This window comes from Leuciscus leuciscus, assembly GCF_965113295.1.
Source record: "Leuciscus leuciscus genome assembly, chromosome: 6".
NCBI lineage: Eukaryota > Metazoa > Chordata > Actinopteri > Cypriniformes > Leuciscidae > Leuciscus > Leuciscus leuciscus.
The window spans coordinates 40,488,754-40,506,662 of record NC_138730.1 but is presented as its reverse complement, the minus strand read 5'-3'; the positions used below and the strand labels follow the sequence as shown (position 1 = coordinate 40,506,662).

At 36.9% G+C, this 17,909-nt stretch overlaps 1 protein-coding gene across 1 annotated transcript; it reads left to right on the top strand.

Annotated features, from left to right (window-relative positions):
- Positions 1-63: 63 nt before the first annotated feature.
- aknad1 (AKNA domain containing 1) lies at positions 64-14,741 on the top strand. The gene is made up of 21 exons (XM_082171911.1): positions 64-191; positions 409-648; positions 1,337-2,469; positions 2,849-2,905; positions 3,167-3,275; positions 3,553-3,677; positions 3,808-3,867; positions 4,027-4,160; positions 5,436-5,604; positions 5,962-6,086; positions 8,392-8,526; positions 9,430-9,523; positions 10,469-10,563; positions 11,081-11,416; positions 11,488-11,664; positions 11,976-12,052; positions 12,429-12,560; positions 12,652-12,786; positions 13,056-13,176; positions 13,392-13,533; positions 14,430-14,741. The coding sequence occupies exons 2-21, from the start codon at positions 411-413 to the stop codon at positions 14,592-14,594; spliced, it is 3,759 nt and encodes a 1,252-aa protein (XP_082028037.1). The 5' UTR covers positions 64-191; positions 409-410; the 3' UTR covers positions 14,595-14,741.
- Positions 14,742-17,909: the final 3,168 nt, after the last annotated feature.

Here is a 17,909-nt window from a genome sequence, read left to right as displayed (position 1 = left end):
ATCAGATACGGCATTTATTATTTAAAATGCTCAAGATGATCCAGCGCCAAAGGCTTGAGAAACTAGACAGAGCCTTCATTGTAGCTTCCCAATAAGCTGTTATGTCATCCATTTATAAGACAGCCGAACACAAGCAAGAGGAGTGCGCAAATTTGTATGACCCTTAGAAACCCATGGAACAAGCATAAAAAGTAAGTGCAATGTCATATTATTAGAGGAACCTAGCGGTGTAGTGTTCATTTTCTTCTTTTTAGGCCTTTTTATTTAGAAAGCATCATAAATAGTTGCAAATAATTCAGTCATTACCATTCATTATAATATAAATATAATTACAAGATACTATGATTAAAAAACACAAATGCACTTGCATTTGTAACAGTTAACTTTTTGTGTATTCTTGTTGCTAAGAAATGAATAGAGAAGCGCGGAGCAGGTTTGATGGAGCGTCAGCGGGAGACGCAGAGGATATGGACGGAGAAGATGACGCTCACAGCAGACCTTCATCGGTGCTGTGGGAAAGACACATTGAGCAAAGTATATTTGTGGATATCAGTGATGATGACAGCCTGCATTTCAGCGACATGCAGGGCGCCTTCACTGTCCACCTCTCACAGGACACTGGTGCACCTGAGAGCCCGCAACTCACTGGTAAGAAATACTTAGATAGATCTGTATGAAATCCACAGAGTTTATTTTATTTAACTACAATGGAACTGCCATGTTTGTTTGTTTTTTGCACATAGTAGCCTACCATAATACCACCTTTTTGCACATGTAGGCTACTATGGCAATGACATAGTTTTTTTGTCACTTTTGTAACTGATAAAAAAGTACCAACAAGTAGCCTAGTTTTCAGTACCATGGAGTAGGCTATCATGTAAATACCACAGCCATTTCAACTTAAATTACATTAAGCTGACTTTAAAAAATAAGTTGAATCTTGTACAAATTTAAAGAAATTGAAAATTGCTTAACTTATTTTGATGATATATATATGTTCTCTTAACTTATTAATCATATATTTATTTTACAAACTCACCCCCCAAACTTCTGAATGGTATGAGTATGTTAATCATTCAGAATTTATGATTTAAGTTATAAAAACTCCCACTGACTTTGACTGAATGTGTTTAAAACCTGATTGCCAGCAATGATGTCATACTGACCCAATGCCAGCTAGATCTCCTTTACAGTTTTGCCAAAAACACTTTAACACTACTCTTTTGCCTGAAAAGTGAAATCCTGTTTTAGTGTCTCCTAATGGCTTTAAATTATAACATTTTACCAAGACATTACAATTTTTAACAAAACCACTGTCTTTTTATTTTGTGTACAGATAATGCAGAGCTGTCAGAATCATGTGAGACTGAAGAGGGATCATCAGAGAGTGTCGAATCAGTCAATAGTGAACGCACAGAGCATTCAAACACCAGAAACAAGAAGGGAAACGTAATCATGGCGCCAATGCAGAAACTCAAAACTGCAGTAAAGCCAATCATTGGAACACATGAGGATGATGCTGTCAACACCAGCGATGAAGAACATGAAGAGCTCCCGTATGATGGTACGCATACCAACAACAAAACAAAGACGAATTTAAAATCATCTCCATGTGAAATGGTTTCCGTGATGTCCAGTCAGGCTTTCACTACACTTGATAAGTTTAGTAGGCAAATTGGTAATGCAAAAGAAACAGAGGCTTGCCAGTCTAATCTTACTCATGCTCTTCTATCTAATCATAAAGCAATAGAGGACATGGCTCCTCGCTTAGCCACACCTATTCAACCTGCAAACCACATCACTGACTTCCTGCTCAGACACTTCTCCCAGGAGGAGCTGCTTAACTCAAGCAGGATCATTGAAGCAGAGACCCTACCTGAGATGTCTTTGATGGACAGCATTGATGAAACCGTGCTGAGTAGAGCTTCTCGGGCTCCACAGGTCGGCATAGGAGAGAGAGAGAAGATTCAGGATGTGATGGAGGAACCTGATCCCAGCACTTCAGGAAGTCATGGACTGGTTGAAATAAACATTCCAGATGAGTCTAGCTCATCTAAGAAACCTGAAACGACTTGCATCATTGATGATGATGATAATGAATGTCCTAAGCAGAACAGCAGTGCCAACTCTCTAGATCTATCTAAAGCAGATGCACAGAAACCTAAGTGCTCCTTCAGCAGGACCAGGTCCTACAGTGAGCTGAAATACGGACAGGGAAAGGTGCATTACCCCCTACCTGACTTCTCTAAAGTGGCACCTAAAGTCAAAATACCAAAAGGTAATGGAAGCGTTAAACCCGTCAGTCAGTCACCAGCTATGGCCCGAGCCCAGTCGTCCCCAGGCATTCTGGGTAAATCCACATCCTCTTGTAAAGCTACAGCAGATATCATCAGCAGGGTTTTAGAGGACTCCATGCCACCGGAGAAACACAATGTGTTTACAGACAAGGAAGTAGCGCATCAGTTACAGGTGACTTACAACACTAGTAGCACTGCTTAGGATGAACAGAAGATCTTTTACATGATTCGAGTCAGGCATCAAGCTGTTTTGACCTTAATATAAAAAGTGCTGAAGTGTGACAGAAAGGCGATCTTACAAGAACGTGAGAAGTGTATAAAGTAAATAGCAGTGTTGGGGGTAATGCATTACAAGTAACTTGAGTTATATGTAATCAGATTACTTTTTTAATGTAACGAGTAAAGTAACACATCGTTGTGTTTTTTGTTCAAACAATGAAAGTCACTGGGGTCTAATGTTGTTTTGGACCCAATTGACTTTATGCATGAACAAAAATGCATCAAAAGGTTAATACTTTTTTTTTTTAAGTGACCCTTTCATTTGTTTACAGGCTGAATATGACCGATTGCTCGCTAAATACACAGAAGCTGAAAACCTAATTGGTCAGGTGAGACTCAAGAGGATTTTTAAAAAGTTGGATCTTCCATTAATGTTGAAACATTTAGATGTTTATACGTATGTCTTTATAATCTCAAACAAAAGGCAGAATACCAGACTAAAGTATAAACATTATTATACACAATATGCCTGTATAATATCTGCTCTTACATAGTATACAGATATGATCCGCATTTCAACATGTCCTCATTTTAATCTGATTTGCAGCCCAATTAGAGCGGGTTATATATTGTTGCTTTCTTTTAAGCAGCAGATTCATGCTTCCAGTGAGCCGTCTGTATCCATCGACTGGAACGATGCAAATAGCAACAATGACAACACCAAACTGACAGCAAATATCCCACAAGCACCAGCCGCAGGCAAGAAGCTATTGTATTTCTTTCTCCAGCTGAATACTGTAGTACAGTGTAACCCTGGCAGCAGAGAACCCCTGCCAGGGAAATTTGAGCTAGCATTAAACAGACCTCCTCCTAAGAGAGTGAATCAAGAAACATTGTTAAGAGATCATCAGGTGGTTTATACTTAAGTACAAAATGATCAAAAGTGCTAAAAGATAAAAGATGTATGACTTGTGTTTAGATATTTTACACTTACATTTGCATTTATGTCCTCACATCTTGAGTATATGTTCAACAGGTCCAAGTGAGAAGCAGTTTAGTCTTCACAACTCTGTACCTGTGCAGACTGAACCACAGAGCCCGACAGATGGAGAAAGACTAACCTCTGAGCTCAGAGACATCATCAGATCATTTACGCAGAAGGTACAGATGAGTTAGCAAGACCTGTCTTCAAAGATTTGCCCTGTGCCTTATATTTTTAGTTCTCTTTAACATGCATTTAGCTTTTGCATTGATGGGTGCATGATGCATCTGTATTTGTCTTCTTTTCCAGGTGGATGAATTCAAAACATGTGTCACCACCATGTCAATGAATGTGGAGGAGCAACAGATGGTAACTGTACATACTTAATCATGAATTGCACAAAACCATTTTTATACAAATACACTGTTTTATCATAAGATAAAAAACTAAATCAAGCAGTTTTAGGTTTATAGCCTTCAAATGGGAAAAAAGTAAACGTTATATCTAGTTTGGTGGATATCTCCACAGGTGTTGAAGAGCATGATGGAGGCCCAGGATCAGCTGGAGAGGAATTACCTCACAAAGAGGGAGGAGCATCGTGCTCTGGAGATGCAGAACTACAGGGGTCTAGCCAGAAACACAGGAGAGTTTGACCCTGACAGGTAGACATGTCATGTGATTGGACTGTGTTTTACTACTAACACACAGCATGATCTAGAAACCTCACAAAACTAGAATACTCTTGTTTTAATCAAGAAAACTGTTCAAATTATAAGCAAGTGATGGTAAATTCTATTACATTTAAGTCATGGATATTGTACCGTGGCAGAGAGAGCTCAATTGAAGAAAACAGATGCAAATAGAAAAAGACTAATTCATAAAATTAATCAAAATAAATAAAACATCATCATCAGTTTGACAACACGTGTGATGTAAATACTCACAACGCAACCAAAGACAGAAATGCGCTGCAAACAATCACAACTCACATAATCAGATGTTAAAATTAAAAACCTCGCCTTCAGGTCACTGACAACACCACTGACGAGTAGACAATGAACAATAAGCATGTCCCAGCCAGTTTTGTCCCGTTTGGTCCCCTTGTGGTTGTTGTGAGTATTTGCAGCACATGTGTTGTCAAACTGATGAAGATGTTTTCTTAATTTTGTTGGTGTTTTTTTCAATTTGCAAGTGTTTTCTTCAGTTGCAGCGTGTTGAGCTCTCTTGGCCACCGTAATATCGGCAAGAAATAAAAATTCACCCTATTTAGTAAACACACGTTATTGTGAACAATCTGTGTAAGTTTTATTTAAAAAAAAGGTTAGACCTTGTAATGTTTAATCATATTATCATAACTTGTTTTTCCGCTGAATGTATTTAGTCCGCTTAAACCCCACCCTCCACAATTAACCGCAAGCTCATTTTCATTGAGTGCAACAATTTCAAAATCCAATCAATAAACAATGGTTTGAAACGAGTCTCTAATTTTTTTCCTGCAATTCGTTACGCTTGGATGTTTGCCACAATACGAAAGAAAACATCAGTTGCTACTTCAATTTCATCACGACTTTAAATGTAATGGTTATATCTTTTTGCTTTTGTAAATATAGTTCACAATTGCGCTACATGTCGGAGCACTGCCTACAAAACTATCGACTCAAAAAAAAATCTAAAACTCAAAATTCATACTTTACATAGGCAAAATGTATATTTGTTTATAAAACTAATTTCAGTCATATACTGTCTGCATTTACCTTTACATTAAAAGGTTTCAAAAACCTTCAGAAACAAACTCGTTCAAGTGTGTCCAATCATTTGACAGGTAGTATTTAGACTGATTCCTGTAAGTCTAAAGTTGTTCAAAACAAGGAAATGAAACTGTCATGGGTCAAAGGGTCAACCTTCAAGTGTTGTGTATTCATGTGTTTGTGTTTAAGGGAGGTCGAGGGGCAGATTTTCAGGATAGGCATGCACCTGGAGGACATAAAAGAGCAGATAGACAGAAACGTCTGCCATGTTTACTATCCTCCTTCATCATCCTCCACTCCCTCTCCTCCTCCTTGTGAAAATATCCCTCTCTCATCATCCCATCCATCACTGCATGAGGTAACACACACAGTGATCTACATTTTAGGTGACATTTGGACAAAAATTCATGGCATTAGACTGTACTTGATTGTCAATGACACTCTCTGACCACATTATTACCCTTCACTTTTCCCTCCTTCATTCACACACAACATGTCAAAGTTAGCTTACGCAATTCCTGTTTAAACAACTTCTCCTGTTAAGAGTCAGCAATTATTAATGCTCATGTGGACACGCACAGCGAAGCTGATATTGTTGTGTGCCTCATATCCGTTTGCATGTGTTGTTTTGCTATGTAACGTGAGAACTAAATGACTGGGCCGCGGTAGGTTTTGTGGATGCTGGGTCTGAATGAAAAAACATGTCATGTTACAGGAGTCGGTCTTCAGCATCTCCTCGGTCAGACACAACATGGAGGACAATAATGATGAAGAGGCCAATGAAGATCACAGAGCTGACGAGCCTTTTCCCGGCTGCACAGAAAACAGCTTCCATCTACAGTACTGCCACATTTTCTTCTTCATCTGTTATTGCCTACATAATGCTTCACATAGGCCGCTTTCACACTTAGGCATGTGACGGTATCTCATTTTCATATCACGATAATTGCTGTAGCTTTTATCATGGTATTGAATTAAGTTACACAAAGGCTTGAAGTCTTAATAATGTTTAACAAGGTTTCTTCTCTTCTCAACTCTGAACATTTAAATCCAACAAAAAGAAAAATTACACAAAATGATATAGATATCTAGATATCTTTTGTGCCATGTTTTAGTCCAGATTAAAATGTAAAAATGTTTAAGTGTAAACAGATATTGTGAAAATAAATAGCATATTAAGTCAAATAAGTATTGTTTAGTGCAGTGATAAACCACAGCGAATACAAAATTTGCAATGGCTGTTTGAAACATGTAAGTATGGTTTGACTTTCTTTCTTTTCCGAATTATTCAAAGTGTTTTGAGGTGCTCATCACTGTAAACTCTTATGCTCAAAATAGTTAATTGGTTTGAGTAGGGTAAACTTAAATTAAACAAATTAGTTTAATCAAATGAACTTTTATGAGTATTTAGAACTTTCTTTTTCTTTTGAGTTCACAAAACTGACACATTTTAAGTAATCGGAATTGTTTAATTGTTTTGAGTTTTACGAACTTGTTTCTTTTAATTTAGACAAACTTACATATAACTGAAACTGGGGGGCTGGGCTGTTATTTTATTATTATTATTGTGTTATATAACGTTTATTTTGTGCAAGATTAATGCAAAATGGGATATTTAGTAGTGTTTAATGTTTTGCTATGATAATTTCACTGTAAAAAGTGTTCAGTTCAATTACTTGTAAACTCGCTGCCTTAAAATTATGAAGTAAACAAACTTAATGCTTAATTGAAAAAAAAAAGTTATGTAATTTTTTCGATTAAGCAGTAAGTTTATTTACTGAAAAATATTAAGGCAACAGGTTTCCTAATTTTTTATGTTTGGAGTTTCTGTTATGTGCCGTTTTTTGGGGGGTTATCATCATGGTGACAAATGGAGCATGCGCTTAGTTTGAGAACAGATTTGTTAAATGTTCTATACTGTTGTACTTTGTCAGCAATTAATATGGCCATCAAAGCATTGTGTTACCAATTAGCATGTTAGCATTTGCTGAATTGGCTAGTTAAAGCTAGCCAAGTTTACACAACTAAAAATATTTAAATTGAGATTACATGATAATTTTAAGTTAAATTGTTGAATTATCTTACTCAAATATTTCAAGTTAAGAGTAATTAAAACGAGTACAAAATAAAAATCTGCCAGGTCTGCTTACTAAAACCTTCTTAACTTAAATTTTTTGATGTAACTGATTACCTCAAATATTTTGAGTTTTGCCAACTTATTTGGATGTACAGTGCATAATATACCATGTATGTTCATTACCGCGATATATTGTGTTATACCGGCACATGTTCAGCTATTTTTTAAAAGGTAAACAAAGACAAAGAAATGCACATGTAATCAGTGTTGGGGAGTAACGGAATACATGTACCGGCGTTACGTATTCAGAATACAAATTATGAGTAACTGTATTCCGTTACAGTTACCATTTAAATAGTTGGTATTTAGAATACAGTTACATTGTTGAAATCAATGGATTACATGACGATACTTCTCTGTTTCACGAGTTTATTCACTCTCTAAAAAAATTAAGGTAACTCCATGCATTTCCCAGAAGCCCCAATATGAAAAAAAAAAAAAAAATGCGCGGTTTGCGTGATCAGTCACAATGGAGTCTGATGAGGAGCAGCGGGAGCTTTTGTACATTTTTGGGCATGTATTCTGTATTCTGTAACGGAATACATTTTGAAAGTATCCTTCCCAACACTGCATGTAATGTATCTGGGGTGGTAATCAAAAGTTTGCCGGTTCGAACTCCACAATCATTGACATTCACATTGCAATTAACATAATGCATTAAACAAGTCACAGTCCCAGATTGCTTAAAGAAGAGGTTTCTGTACACTAACTTCACATTATGCCGTTATATGGCAAGGTTGCGCAAACAAATTCAGCTGTAGTGTGAAAAATATTTTATTTTAATTCTAATGGGTGACGCTAATTGGAAATGTTGTGATCCAGTCCCTTGTTTAGTTCTCTTAAAAGATCACTGATGTAGGTTGTAAGAGGAGGGAGCGTATCATGATATTTAGCACAGCTCACTCGAGGATGATCGGGTTACAGGTCGAGAGGAGGGACGAGGGAATATCAGTTTCATTATGGAAACACTTAGTTCCCTCTGTCAGTTTTTCTGTATCTTCCTCTGAGGTATTCCACCTTCTCCACTGAAACGCCTGGAACTGCCAATGAGGAAGAGGAGGACAGACTAACAACAAGAGAGGAAGACAACATCCTGGCACAACTGTCCAACTCAACTTCATTAAAGAAGCTGACATACGATAGGTCAGTATTTACAGACAGATTTGTATTTTTGTGGCTGTGCATGCACTGCAATCTGGTGTATTCTTAACTGGGATGGTATGTTGTAATTTTAGAAGTTAAATTTGTACAGGAATAGATGGTAAATCAAAGGTGCACGGTTCAGGGTTATTATAGTTAACTGAAGCTAAAATCATCAAACTTTTTTCGTTACTTGAAATAAAATAAATGCTAATGGAAAAAAATAAACATAAAAATTATATATATATATATATATATATATAAACGTATTTTATGTCAGCTAGTTGCCAGGGAACATCTCTCATTTTCAGTTAGGTTAACTTGATGTACTAAAATAAATAAAACTGGACTAAATAAAAAAATATATAAACATAAAAACTTTTTTTTTTATAAAAAAGACAAAAACAAAAGAACTAAATGAAAACAGAAAATTTTAAAATAAAAACATTATTCTAAATATTAATAAAAACTATAATAGTAACACAAATCTACTGAAATAACTAATGATTGTAAATAGCTCTCAGATGAATATAATTACTTTATACAACTTTTGATGGACGTAAAATTTTGTCCAGAAAATTAGATATATCCAGTGATTCATGTTGCATGCTTGTGGATATATTATTGCTTTATTGCATTACACTAGTTCTAAACACGGTACCATGTTAATACTATGGTATTTTTGAAGTACTGTATTTGAAGTACTTAAAATCATCATTCATCAATCATCATGCTGCTCTCACAGACTTTTTTGTAAGGCTAATGTGAGTCCTTTGTTGCATTAACACTGAACATTCTTAGTTACAATGGTGCAAACAATATCAGAGTCTGAAACATCTAAAACTGCTGTAAACGCAAAAAGAACCTTGTTTTTGATGGCTGTTGTGATCATCATTCCTCTCTCAGGTACGAAGAGAAGATCAGACCCAGTGAAGCCTCATTCCCTTCTGTAGGAGCGTCTACTGGACACTCTCCTCAGCCAACCACAGACAAAACACAGGTAACAAACACATACATGGAGAGAAAGAGATTTTGTCTGTGAGAAAACAAATCTATTTTACATGGACAAGATAGTATTCTGCAAGAATGTCAACGTTGCTAATAGTTCAAAAGCCTGTTGAAATTATTGATCTGATTATGGTTAAAACTTCTGTAAAACTTTGCTGTACACAAAGATAGTCACAGGTATTTTTTCATATGAAATAACAGCTTGTAGGTTTAATGAGACTGCATTGTTTTATATAATATTATATTATTAATCATAAATAATTATATAAATATTATTAACTTTCAGACCATTAAAGTAAATCATATGAGCCTATTTTATTATATGATTCCAAGTAAAAAAAAAATATATATAAAATATGTATTAGGATTACACTGTAAGTGACATGAACAAACAAATCAGAAAAAAATTCAGGATCGTTACAGGCCTAGTTGATTTCAACGGTGATTGTTAAGGGAAAAAATCATCACATTCCCTCATGGATTGATACACTTACCTTTAGGAGTACAACAGCTTGTCAATGGGACAGCACCCCTAAAATAACAACTTATTCCACCTTATCTACTCCTAAAAATGGCACATTAGTACCTTAAAGTAGATACTAATTAGGTACTAGTAAGGAAGGTACTATTATGAACATTTTAGGGTAAGATACAAAGTTGACTGTGCCAGAGTGACAAGCTGTTGTACCCCTAAAGGAACAATTGTATGACTGTGTAAAATTACCAGGGTAAACATTACATTTTGTGAGATAAACAGCATAAATGAGATGTCATTTTTTTATGATAGATTAAAAAAAAATCCCAAATTTCGCTAGATATACTGTGATTTTTTGTTAGAAGTGTTATTGTTTGAAGGGATTTGTTGAGTCACTTGCAGAATGTTTGGGCTGTTTCTGCAAAGGACAAAATGACAGAGAAAGTGTTTTCGTTCTTTTAGAGATTTTTAAGTCCAGAGACTGACAGTGGCTTTGGCAGTTTTAACCTGAGCCGTCCAAACACAGGCCTGTCCCAAACACCTCCTAGTGCTGTGAGGTAAATATCTCTCTCTCTCTCTCTCTCTCTCTCTCTCTCTCTCTCTCTCTCTCTCTCTCTCTCTCTCTCTCTCTCTCTCTCTCTCTCTCTCTCATACACACACACACACACACACACATATTGGGTTTCCATGTTTTATGGGAACTTTATAGACAATTATTTTTTTTATTTTTTTTTACTGTATATTCTATTCCCTAACCCTACCCAACACAGAAACATTTTCTGCATTTTTACATTTTCAAAAAACATCACTTTATTTGATTTATAAGCTGTTTTCATCATAGGGACTGAAAAATGTCCCCAAAAGGACAAAGTATTGCCTTCCTTGTGGGGACATTAAGCGTAACAGTGTATATTTGCAATATTTACAAAACTGAAATGCCAAAATACAAGATTACAAATGCTAAATGTGTTTTTGTTTTCAGATTATAAACTGTATATTTTCAATGAAAAATGCTCTGTAGCAGAACTGACATTTGAAAGAAAAAAAAAGTACTTTATCTGATGTTCTCTTTAGTTCTGCACTCTCAGATGATGTCTTTAGTATGGTGAATATGAGCGGTTCGGACAGTGAAGCCTCCCACTCCAATATACGAACAACTATATCAATGGCACCAAGACCAGTGCAGCCCACAGTGAATCACCTGGAATTTGAACAGCTGGTTCCACCAGGCATGGAAGGAAAAACCATTACCCAGAATGCAACTGTAAGAGTTTCAAAAGAGAATGTCGCATCAGTAGGTGGCGCCACTCCCATGCATAACCAGGTGACTGAAGGAAGAAAAGACATTCAGCTGGGAAAGAGCCATTCTGCAAATGAGATGCACTCAGCATCACACTGTTCATGTCACAAGTAAGTGTTAAAGGAAGTAGTTTATACCTGCAATTTGTGAAACCATCATAATTCCATTGTGCTCTTCACAGTAGTGAGGTTATCCTCGCACTGCAGTACGAGGTGTCTCGCCTCAAGAGGGCGCTAGAGGAGAGTCTTGGTCACCTGCCTCATGTGAGCAAGAGAACCGATTATCTGAATGGCAGGTGTCCATTGGAGAAGAAGCACAAGGGACAGACCCGTGGCCAGAACAGAGCCGCCTCCAGCAGGTACTCTGAATTGGGGTTGAAGAATGGCTACCATCCTATTAGTGTACAAGTAAACTAGATTTTCACCCCTATAAATAAAGATTCCAAAAAAGTAATGCCATTCAAGAACCATTTTAGGTTCCCCCAAAAAACAGTTCTTAAAAGATTTTTTTTTATTAAGTGTAAAGAACATTTTAATAAACACTTCAGAGCAATGGAAAGATTCCATGGATGTTAAAGGTTCCATAGATGCCAATAAAGAACCTTTATTTTTAAGAGTGTTGGTTCTTCAAAGTTTGCCAAACTAATGTGAATTCTCACTACATCATCAGACGTACAAAGACAGACTCAAACCCTCAGAAGATTGAGGACTGGATCTCCTCTGATATGGAGCTCAGCAAAAGCAAAGGTGACAGCTTCACAACCTGGTTCATGCTTTCTTCTTTACATTTACATTTTACATTTATTCATTTAGCTGACGCTTTTATTCAAAGCGACTTACAATTGCTATATATGTCAGAGGTCGCACGCCTCTGGAGCAACTAGGGGTTAAGTGTCTTGCTCAGGGACACATTGGTGTCTCACAGTGGATTCGAACCCGGGTCTCTCACACCAAAGGCATGTGTCTTATCCATTGCGCCACCACCACCCCTTTAGCAATACATTTGTTCTAAATGTGGTTTAAAGTAGTTAAATATTGGTGTTTGCTAAAGTTGTGTTTAGTCTATATAGTTTTAGTTAAGTGAAATTGAAGAGAAATTGAAAAGGAATAAGTGTATTGTCAGTTACAGATGGTGAAGATTCAGATCACACTATGAGTTTCCAGAGAGCCTTCAGTCCACCATATGGACAAATACGCACCTGTTTTGGTGCTCCTGCAGAGAAGAGGTCACATGACTCCAAAACCTCATCCAGGGGTATGATACCTTTTAGTAAATAGCATTTTTGCTACAGTCCAGCATGTAGTAAGATAAAAGTACTCAAATGTTCTTCTCACGATGGTCACAGCCTCAGTGGAGAGCTTTCCTTTGGACACATCTCAGTTCAGTCAGCCTGGAAGCCATCGGAGAGTAAGCGTTGGGCCAACGATCCACAGCATCAACACTGAGCCAACCAACAAAAGTGCCAGTTACAGACCTGCAAGTGAGGAATCACTTTAATAATCTAATAATGTGTATTATTACACACACACACACACACACACACACACACACACACACACACACACACACACACACACACACACACACACACACACACACACACACACACACACACACACACACACACACACACAAACTTTTATGTTAGATGCTATTAATCGTGATTAATCGATTTGTTTATGTCATAGAAAGTGTATGTTTACAGCGGTTGAAAGCCAAGTGAAGAAATAGTGTCCTTTGTTGTTTCAGTGGGAAACTTGAGGAATATCTTCTTAAATAGCACACATCCTGCCTCTTCTATTCCTGCTCATCTATCCCATAAGCCTCTGCTGCAGGTCAACTATGGCTCCTCCTGTAGTCTACCTGCTGGGTAAGCAAATAATCAGTTAAAAGACAAACAATCTACTAATGATGTACCCAACAATGGGTCATTGCTCATTATATGTCAAACACATCATATTACCAAAGGACATATGCAGTTGATCTGTCAAGGATAACAGATTATAAACTATACACATAAACCTAGTGTGATATCCTACGTGATATGTCTTGAAAAATGATAATAGTAGGTGGCTGTTTTCCCAGGTTCAAAGTGCGAGATCAAGCATCTGAACCAGTGTCCAGTAGGAGGCGCTCTACTCAATCTGACTCAGCACTGCTTCCCAGTAATGTCTTCTTTCAACGGACCTCGCCTCGGACAAGTGGAAGACGACACCACACCAGCAGAGTCAGTTTAGACTGTCCAACAGCTACCAATCACACAACACAATGATAGCACACAATTTAATAATGCTAACATTTTGGATTTAAAGGGGAAAATGTTAAGAACTTTATATTGTTGATTATTTAAAATATAATCCCGACGTATTAACATAACATACCATTCAAAAGTTGAGGTCAGCAAGATTTTTCTTTTTGAAAGAAATAATTTTATTCAGCAAGGATGCATTAAACTAATCAAAAGTGACAGTAAAGACTTAAAATTATAAAACATTATTGGAAATAAATGCTGTTGTGTTGAACTATTTATCAAAGAATCACGGTTTCCACAAAAATATTAAGCAGCACAACTTTTTTCTATGGAGGCTTGTTTCCGCCATGGAATAAATCAATAAAAAAGGTTATTGCGACTTTTTATCTCACAATTCTGACCTTTTCTCACAATTATGAGTTTATATCTCACAATTATTTATCACAATTCTGAGGGGGAAAAGGTCCAAATTGTGAGAAAAAAGGATGCAATTAACTTTTTTCTTTTTCATTCTGTGGCAGAAACAAGCTTCCATAGTTTTCAACATTGATAACAATAAGAAAGGGTACTTGAGCACCAAATCGGCATATTAGATTGATTTCTGAAGGATCATGTGACACTGAAGACTGGAGTGATTAAAAATGCAGCTTTGCCATTACAGGTATAAATTATATTTTAAAATCTATTAACAAGGAAAACTGTTATAGTAATAATATTGCATAATATTACTGTTTTACTGTATAAAAAAAAAAAGCAGCCTTGCAGAGCGTAAAACACTTCTTTCTAAAACATTACAAAATCTATCTGACCTCAAACTTTTGAAGAGTAGTTTTTTATATATTAACATTCAATTTATGTTTAATGCTTACCAGGAGGAATCAATACATAAGACGCTGGACAAGGCCCTGCATGCAGCTTTTGTAATGAAGCAGACCACGGACAGGATGGCGGACGCTCTCTCTGCTGACCTGGCCAAGGCTCGGCTCCAGAAGAAGTTACAGGGCCTACGTCCTCTCAGCAGCAGAGCGGGCAGCTAGCTGTGCCGGAACTCACTCTTTCCAGACAACAACGTCGACAACATTAAATTACAGTATGAATCCTTTCATACATCTGCTTTTACACTTCATTTAATAGTGTCTGTGGTTTTTGCATTATCATCAATAATAAACAAAAAAAAAAGCTGACCTGAAATTGTATTTTTCTATTTGTAATAGATAGGGGGCAGAGTAGAACTTATTAATGTAGTCAATACAACACAATACTTACAAACAATGTAAGTGTGATGCAACTATAACAACACAATACTAGAATGCCTGTCTCCAGTATAACATATCATAAAACACCTAAAGATTTCCGTTTTCACATACCATCATGTTATTAAGGAGAAGGTCTTGTTGAAACTAGGAATTTTTTGTGTTAAATTCCCATAAACGTCCCTCAGTTTCAAAAGACTATCACTTTGTTAGCCATATCACCCATTGGCAATCACTAGACTGAAAAATGACACCGGACAAGTTTCTGCCAATATCTTATGCGTGTGGTAAGCCTCTGGCCGTTGCTGTTTTTGTGTAAAGTAGCTTGCGCTCTCTTATTGGTGTAGAATAAATGCTCTGTTGAAAACAAATCACTGTGATTTAGAACCGGAGAGCAACTGGGGTAACATAGTAGTATTTTTTAGACTTTCTTTTTTCCCCCCACCAACTCACAGACCACTAAAAGTAATAGTACTAATAATATACAGTATTTACTTTGATAAACACTAGATTATAAATTTGATTTTAATTACATACATACATACAAACACACACACACACGTTCTAAAGTTTGGGGTTGGTACGATTTTTTTTATGTTTTTGAAAGAAGTCTCTTATGCTTACCAAGGCTACATTTATTTAATCAGTATTAAAAACAGTAATATTGTGTAATTATTACAATTTAAAATAAGTTTTATTTTAGATATTATAAAAACACACATACATGTCTGGAAATTAGAAGAAAAAAAAAACTGGACTAATCTTTGCCTGAGGATACAGTAGAAATGTGTTACATTAATCTGTCTGTGTAACCTGATTTAATATGTTTCTGCAGGGTTACTCTCACTATGACAGAGCAACTGAAAAATCTATGACACAGAGGTGTAAACTAAACTTGTCATCAGTCCCAGCAGTATAAGAAAGCTGAATGAAACCTTTGAATGGTCTAAATAGCATTCTAGCCCTTAAATATACAGTATGAAGAAGTACATCAGTGCCATTTGTGTCCTTTTTAAGATTGAACTGTATGAAAAAAATAAAAATAAAATGCTGCCTATCTATCCATCCATTCATCCAGAGAGACATATTACACATAATCAGTTCTCGTTATCAACGTGTTGGAGACAGGCGAAATGGGCAGGAATAAAGATCTGAGTGACTTTGACAAGGGTCAGATTGTTATGGCAAGACAACTGGGTCTGAGTATCTCTGAAACTGCAAGGTTTGTGGGATGCTCCGGTCGGCAGTGGTGAGAATTTACCAACAGTGGTCCGAGGAAGGAAAAACTACAAAATGGTGACAGGGTGTTTGGCGCCCAAGGCTCATCGATGCACGAGGGCAACGTAGGCTATCCCGTCTGGTCCGACCCAACAGAAGGTCTACTGTGGCACAAGTCACACAAAAGGATGGTTATGGGAGGAATGTGTCACAACACACAGTGAATCGCACTCTGTTGCGTAGTCGCAGACCAATCAGAGTGCCTATGATGACCCCTGTCCAATGTCAAAAGCTCTTACAATGGGCACACGAGCGTCAGAACTGGACCTTGGTCTGGTGAGTCCTGTTGCAGACCAGGTACAGCCCTTCATGACAATAGTGTTCCCTGGTGGAAGAGGCCTCTTTCAGCAGGATAATGCACCCTGCCACACATTGTTTAGGAATGGTTTGAAGAACATGATAAAGAGTTCATGGTGTTGCTCTGGTCTCCAAATTCCCCAGATCTCAATCCAATTGAGGATCTGTGGGATGTACTGGGCCAACAAGTTCAATCCACGTCAGCTCCACCTCACTACCTACAGGACTTGAAGGATCTGCTGCTAAAGTCTTGGTGCCAGATACCACAGGACTTGTAGAGGCCATGCCTCTGTGAGTCGGTGCTGTTTTGGTAGCACACGGAGGACCAACAGGATATTAGGCATGTGGTCATAATGTTTTGGCAGATGTTTCACTTGTTGTAGCATGCAGGTTCTAAGCATGCTTTTCTTACATTATGCTTCTCTACGATGGAGAAACATCACAGGTGTGATTCTTGTCTTGTATAATGGCACTTTCAACATCTCACTGGGAGCTACACTGTAAACCATTTCCTGGAGCAATTTCAGTGTAAAATACACTAACTTTAAGACACGTTAAAAAATATGTCAGAAATCAGATGTCCTTCTCCCATGACTCCCATGAATATGCTACAACTCTAATGCTCCATTCTCTATTGAAAACCTAACAATGCTGAGGCAAACGCAACCTATCAGTGACCCAGATAAGTGTGATTTACAGGCTGGGATATTGAGTTGTCTGCTATCAGCCCAAACTGAATGAAATAGATACACTATTCTTTCATCCTTTCTTTATTGACCATTTGGCCATTTTTTTTTTTTTTCTACTGTAATGAGGTATGTTGTTTTTAAAACATTTAATTTGACTTCTAAACTAAAATACACCACGACACACTTTTGTTTGCTCTGAAAGTTAAATTCTGGTCACACACACACACACACACACACACACACACACACACACACACACACACACACACACACACACACACACACACACACACACACACACACACACACACACACACACACACACACACACACACACACACACACACACACACACACACACACACAGTGGCTTTCAGCATCATTACTTTTTGTGGAAACTTCTTTTTTGTGTGGATTCTTTATTTTTCAGGATTCTTTGATGAAAGAAAGGTTCAAAAGAACAGAAAAATAAAGAATATTATTTTTGAAATAGAAATCTTTTGTAACATTATAAATTTGTTTACTGTCAATTTTAATCAATTCAATGCATTTAAATTTAATGCTGTATAAAAATATGAATTTCTTTCAAATATAAAGAAAAAAAATCAAAAAATCTTACTGACCCCATACTTGTGAATGGTAGTTTAGTATTTTCTGACATGTTTCTTTCAAATGAGAGAATTGAATGAATTCCCTAAGCACTGGCTATAGTAACAGCAAAGCTTCATAGTCAGTTTTGGACATTTTTCATGATACATCAGTCATGTTGATGGCTGTATACATAACATAACATAACATACCCCAAAGCCGGAGCAACCTAAGCCAACACTAATTT

Bases quoted from the DNA above. Each gene is read 5' to 3' on its own strand.
- aknad1 (XM_082171911.1), top strand. From the start codon at position 411: ATGAATAGAGAAGCGCGGAGCAGGTTTGATGGAGCGTCAGCGGGAGAC. The intron at 649-1,336 runs GTAAGAAATACT...TTTTGTGTACAG, and splicing joins TGAGAGCCCGCAACTCACTG to ATAATGCAGAGCTGTCAGAA. The intron at 12,561-12,651 runs GTATGATACCTT...CGATGGTCACAG, and splicing joins CTCCAAAACCTCATCCAGGG to CCTCAGTGGAGAGCTTTCCT.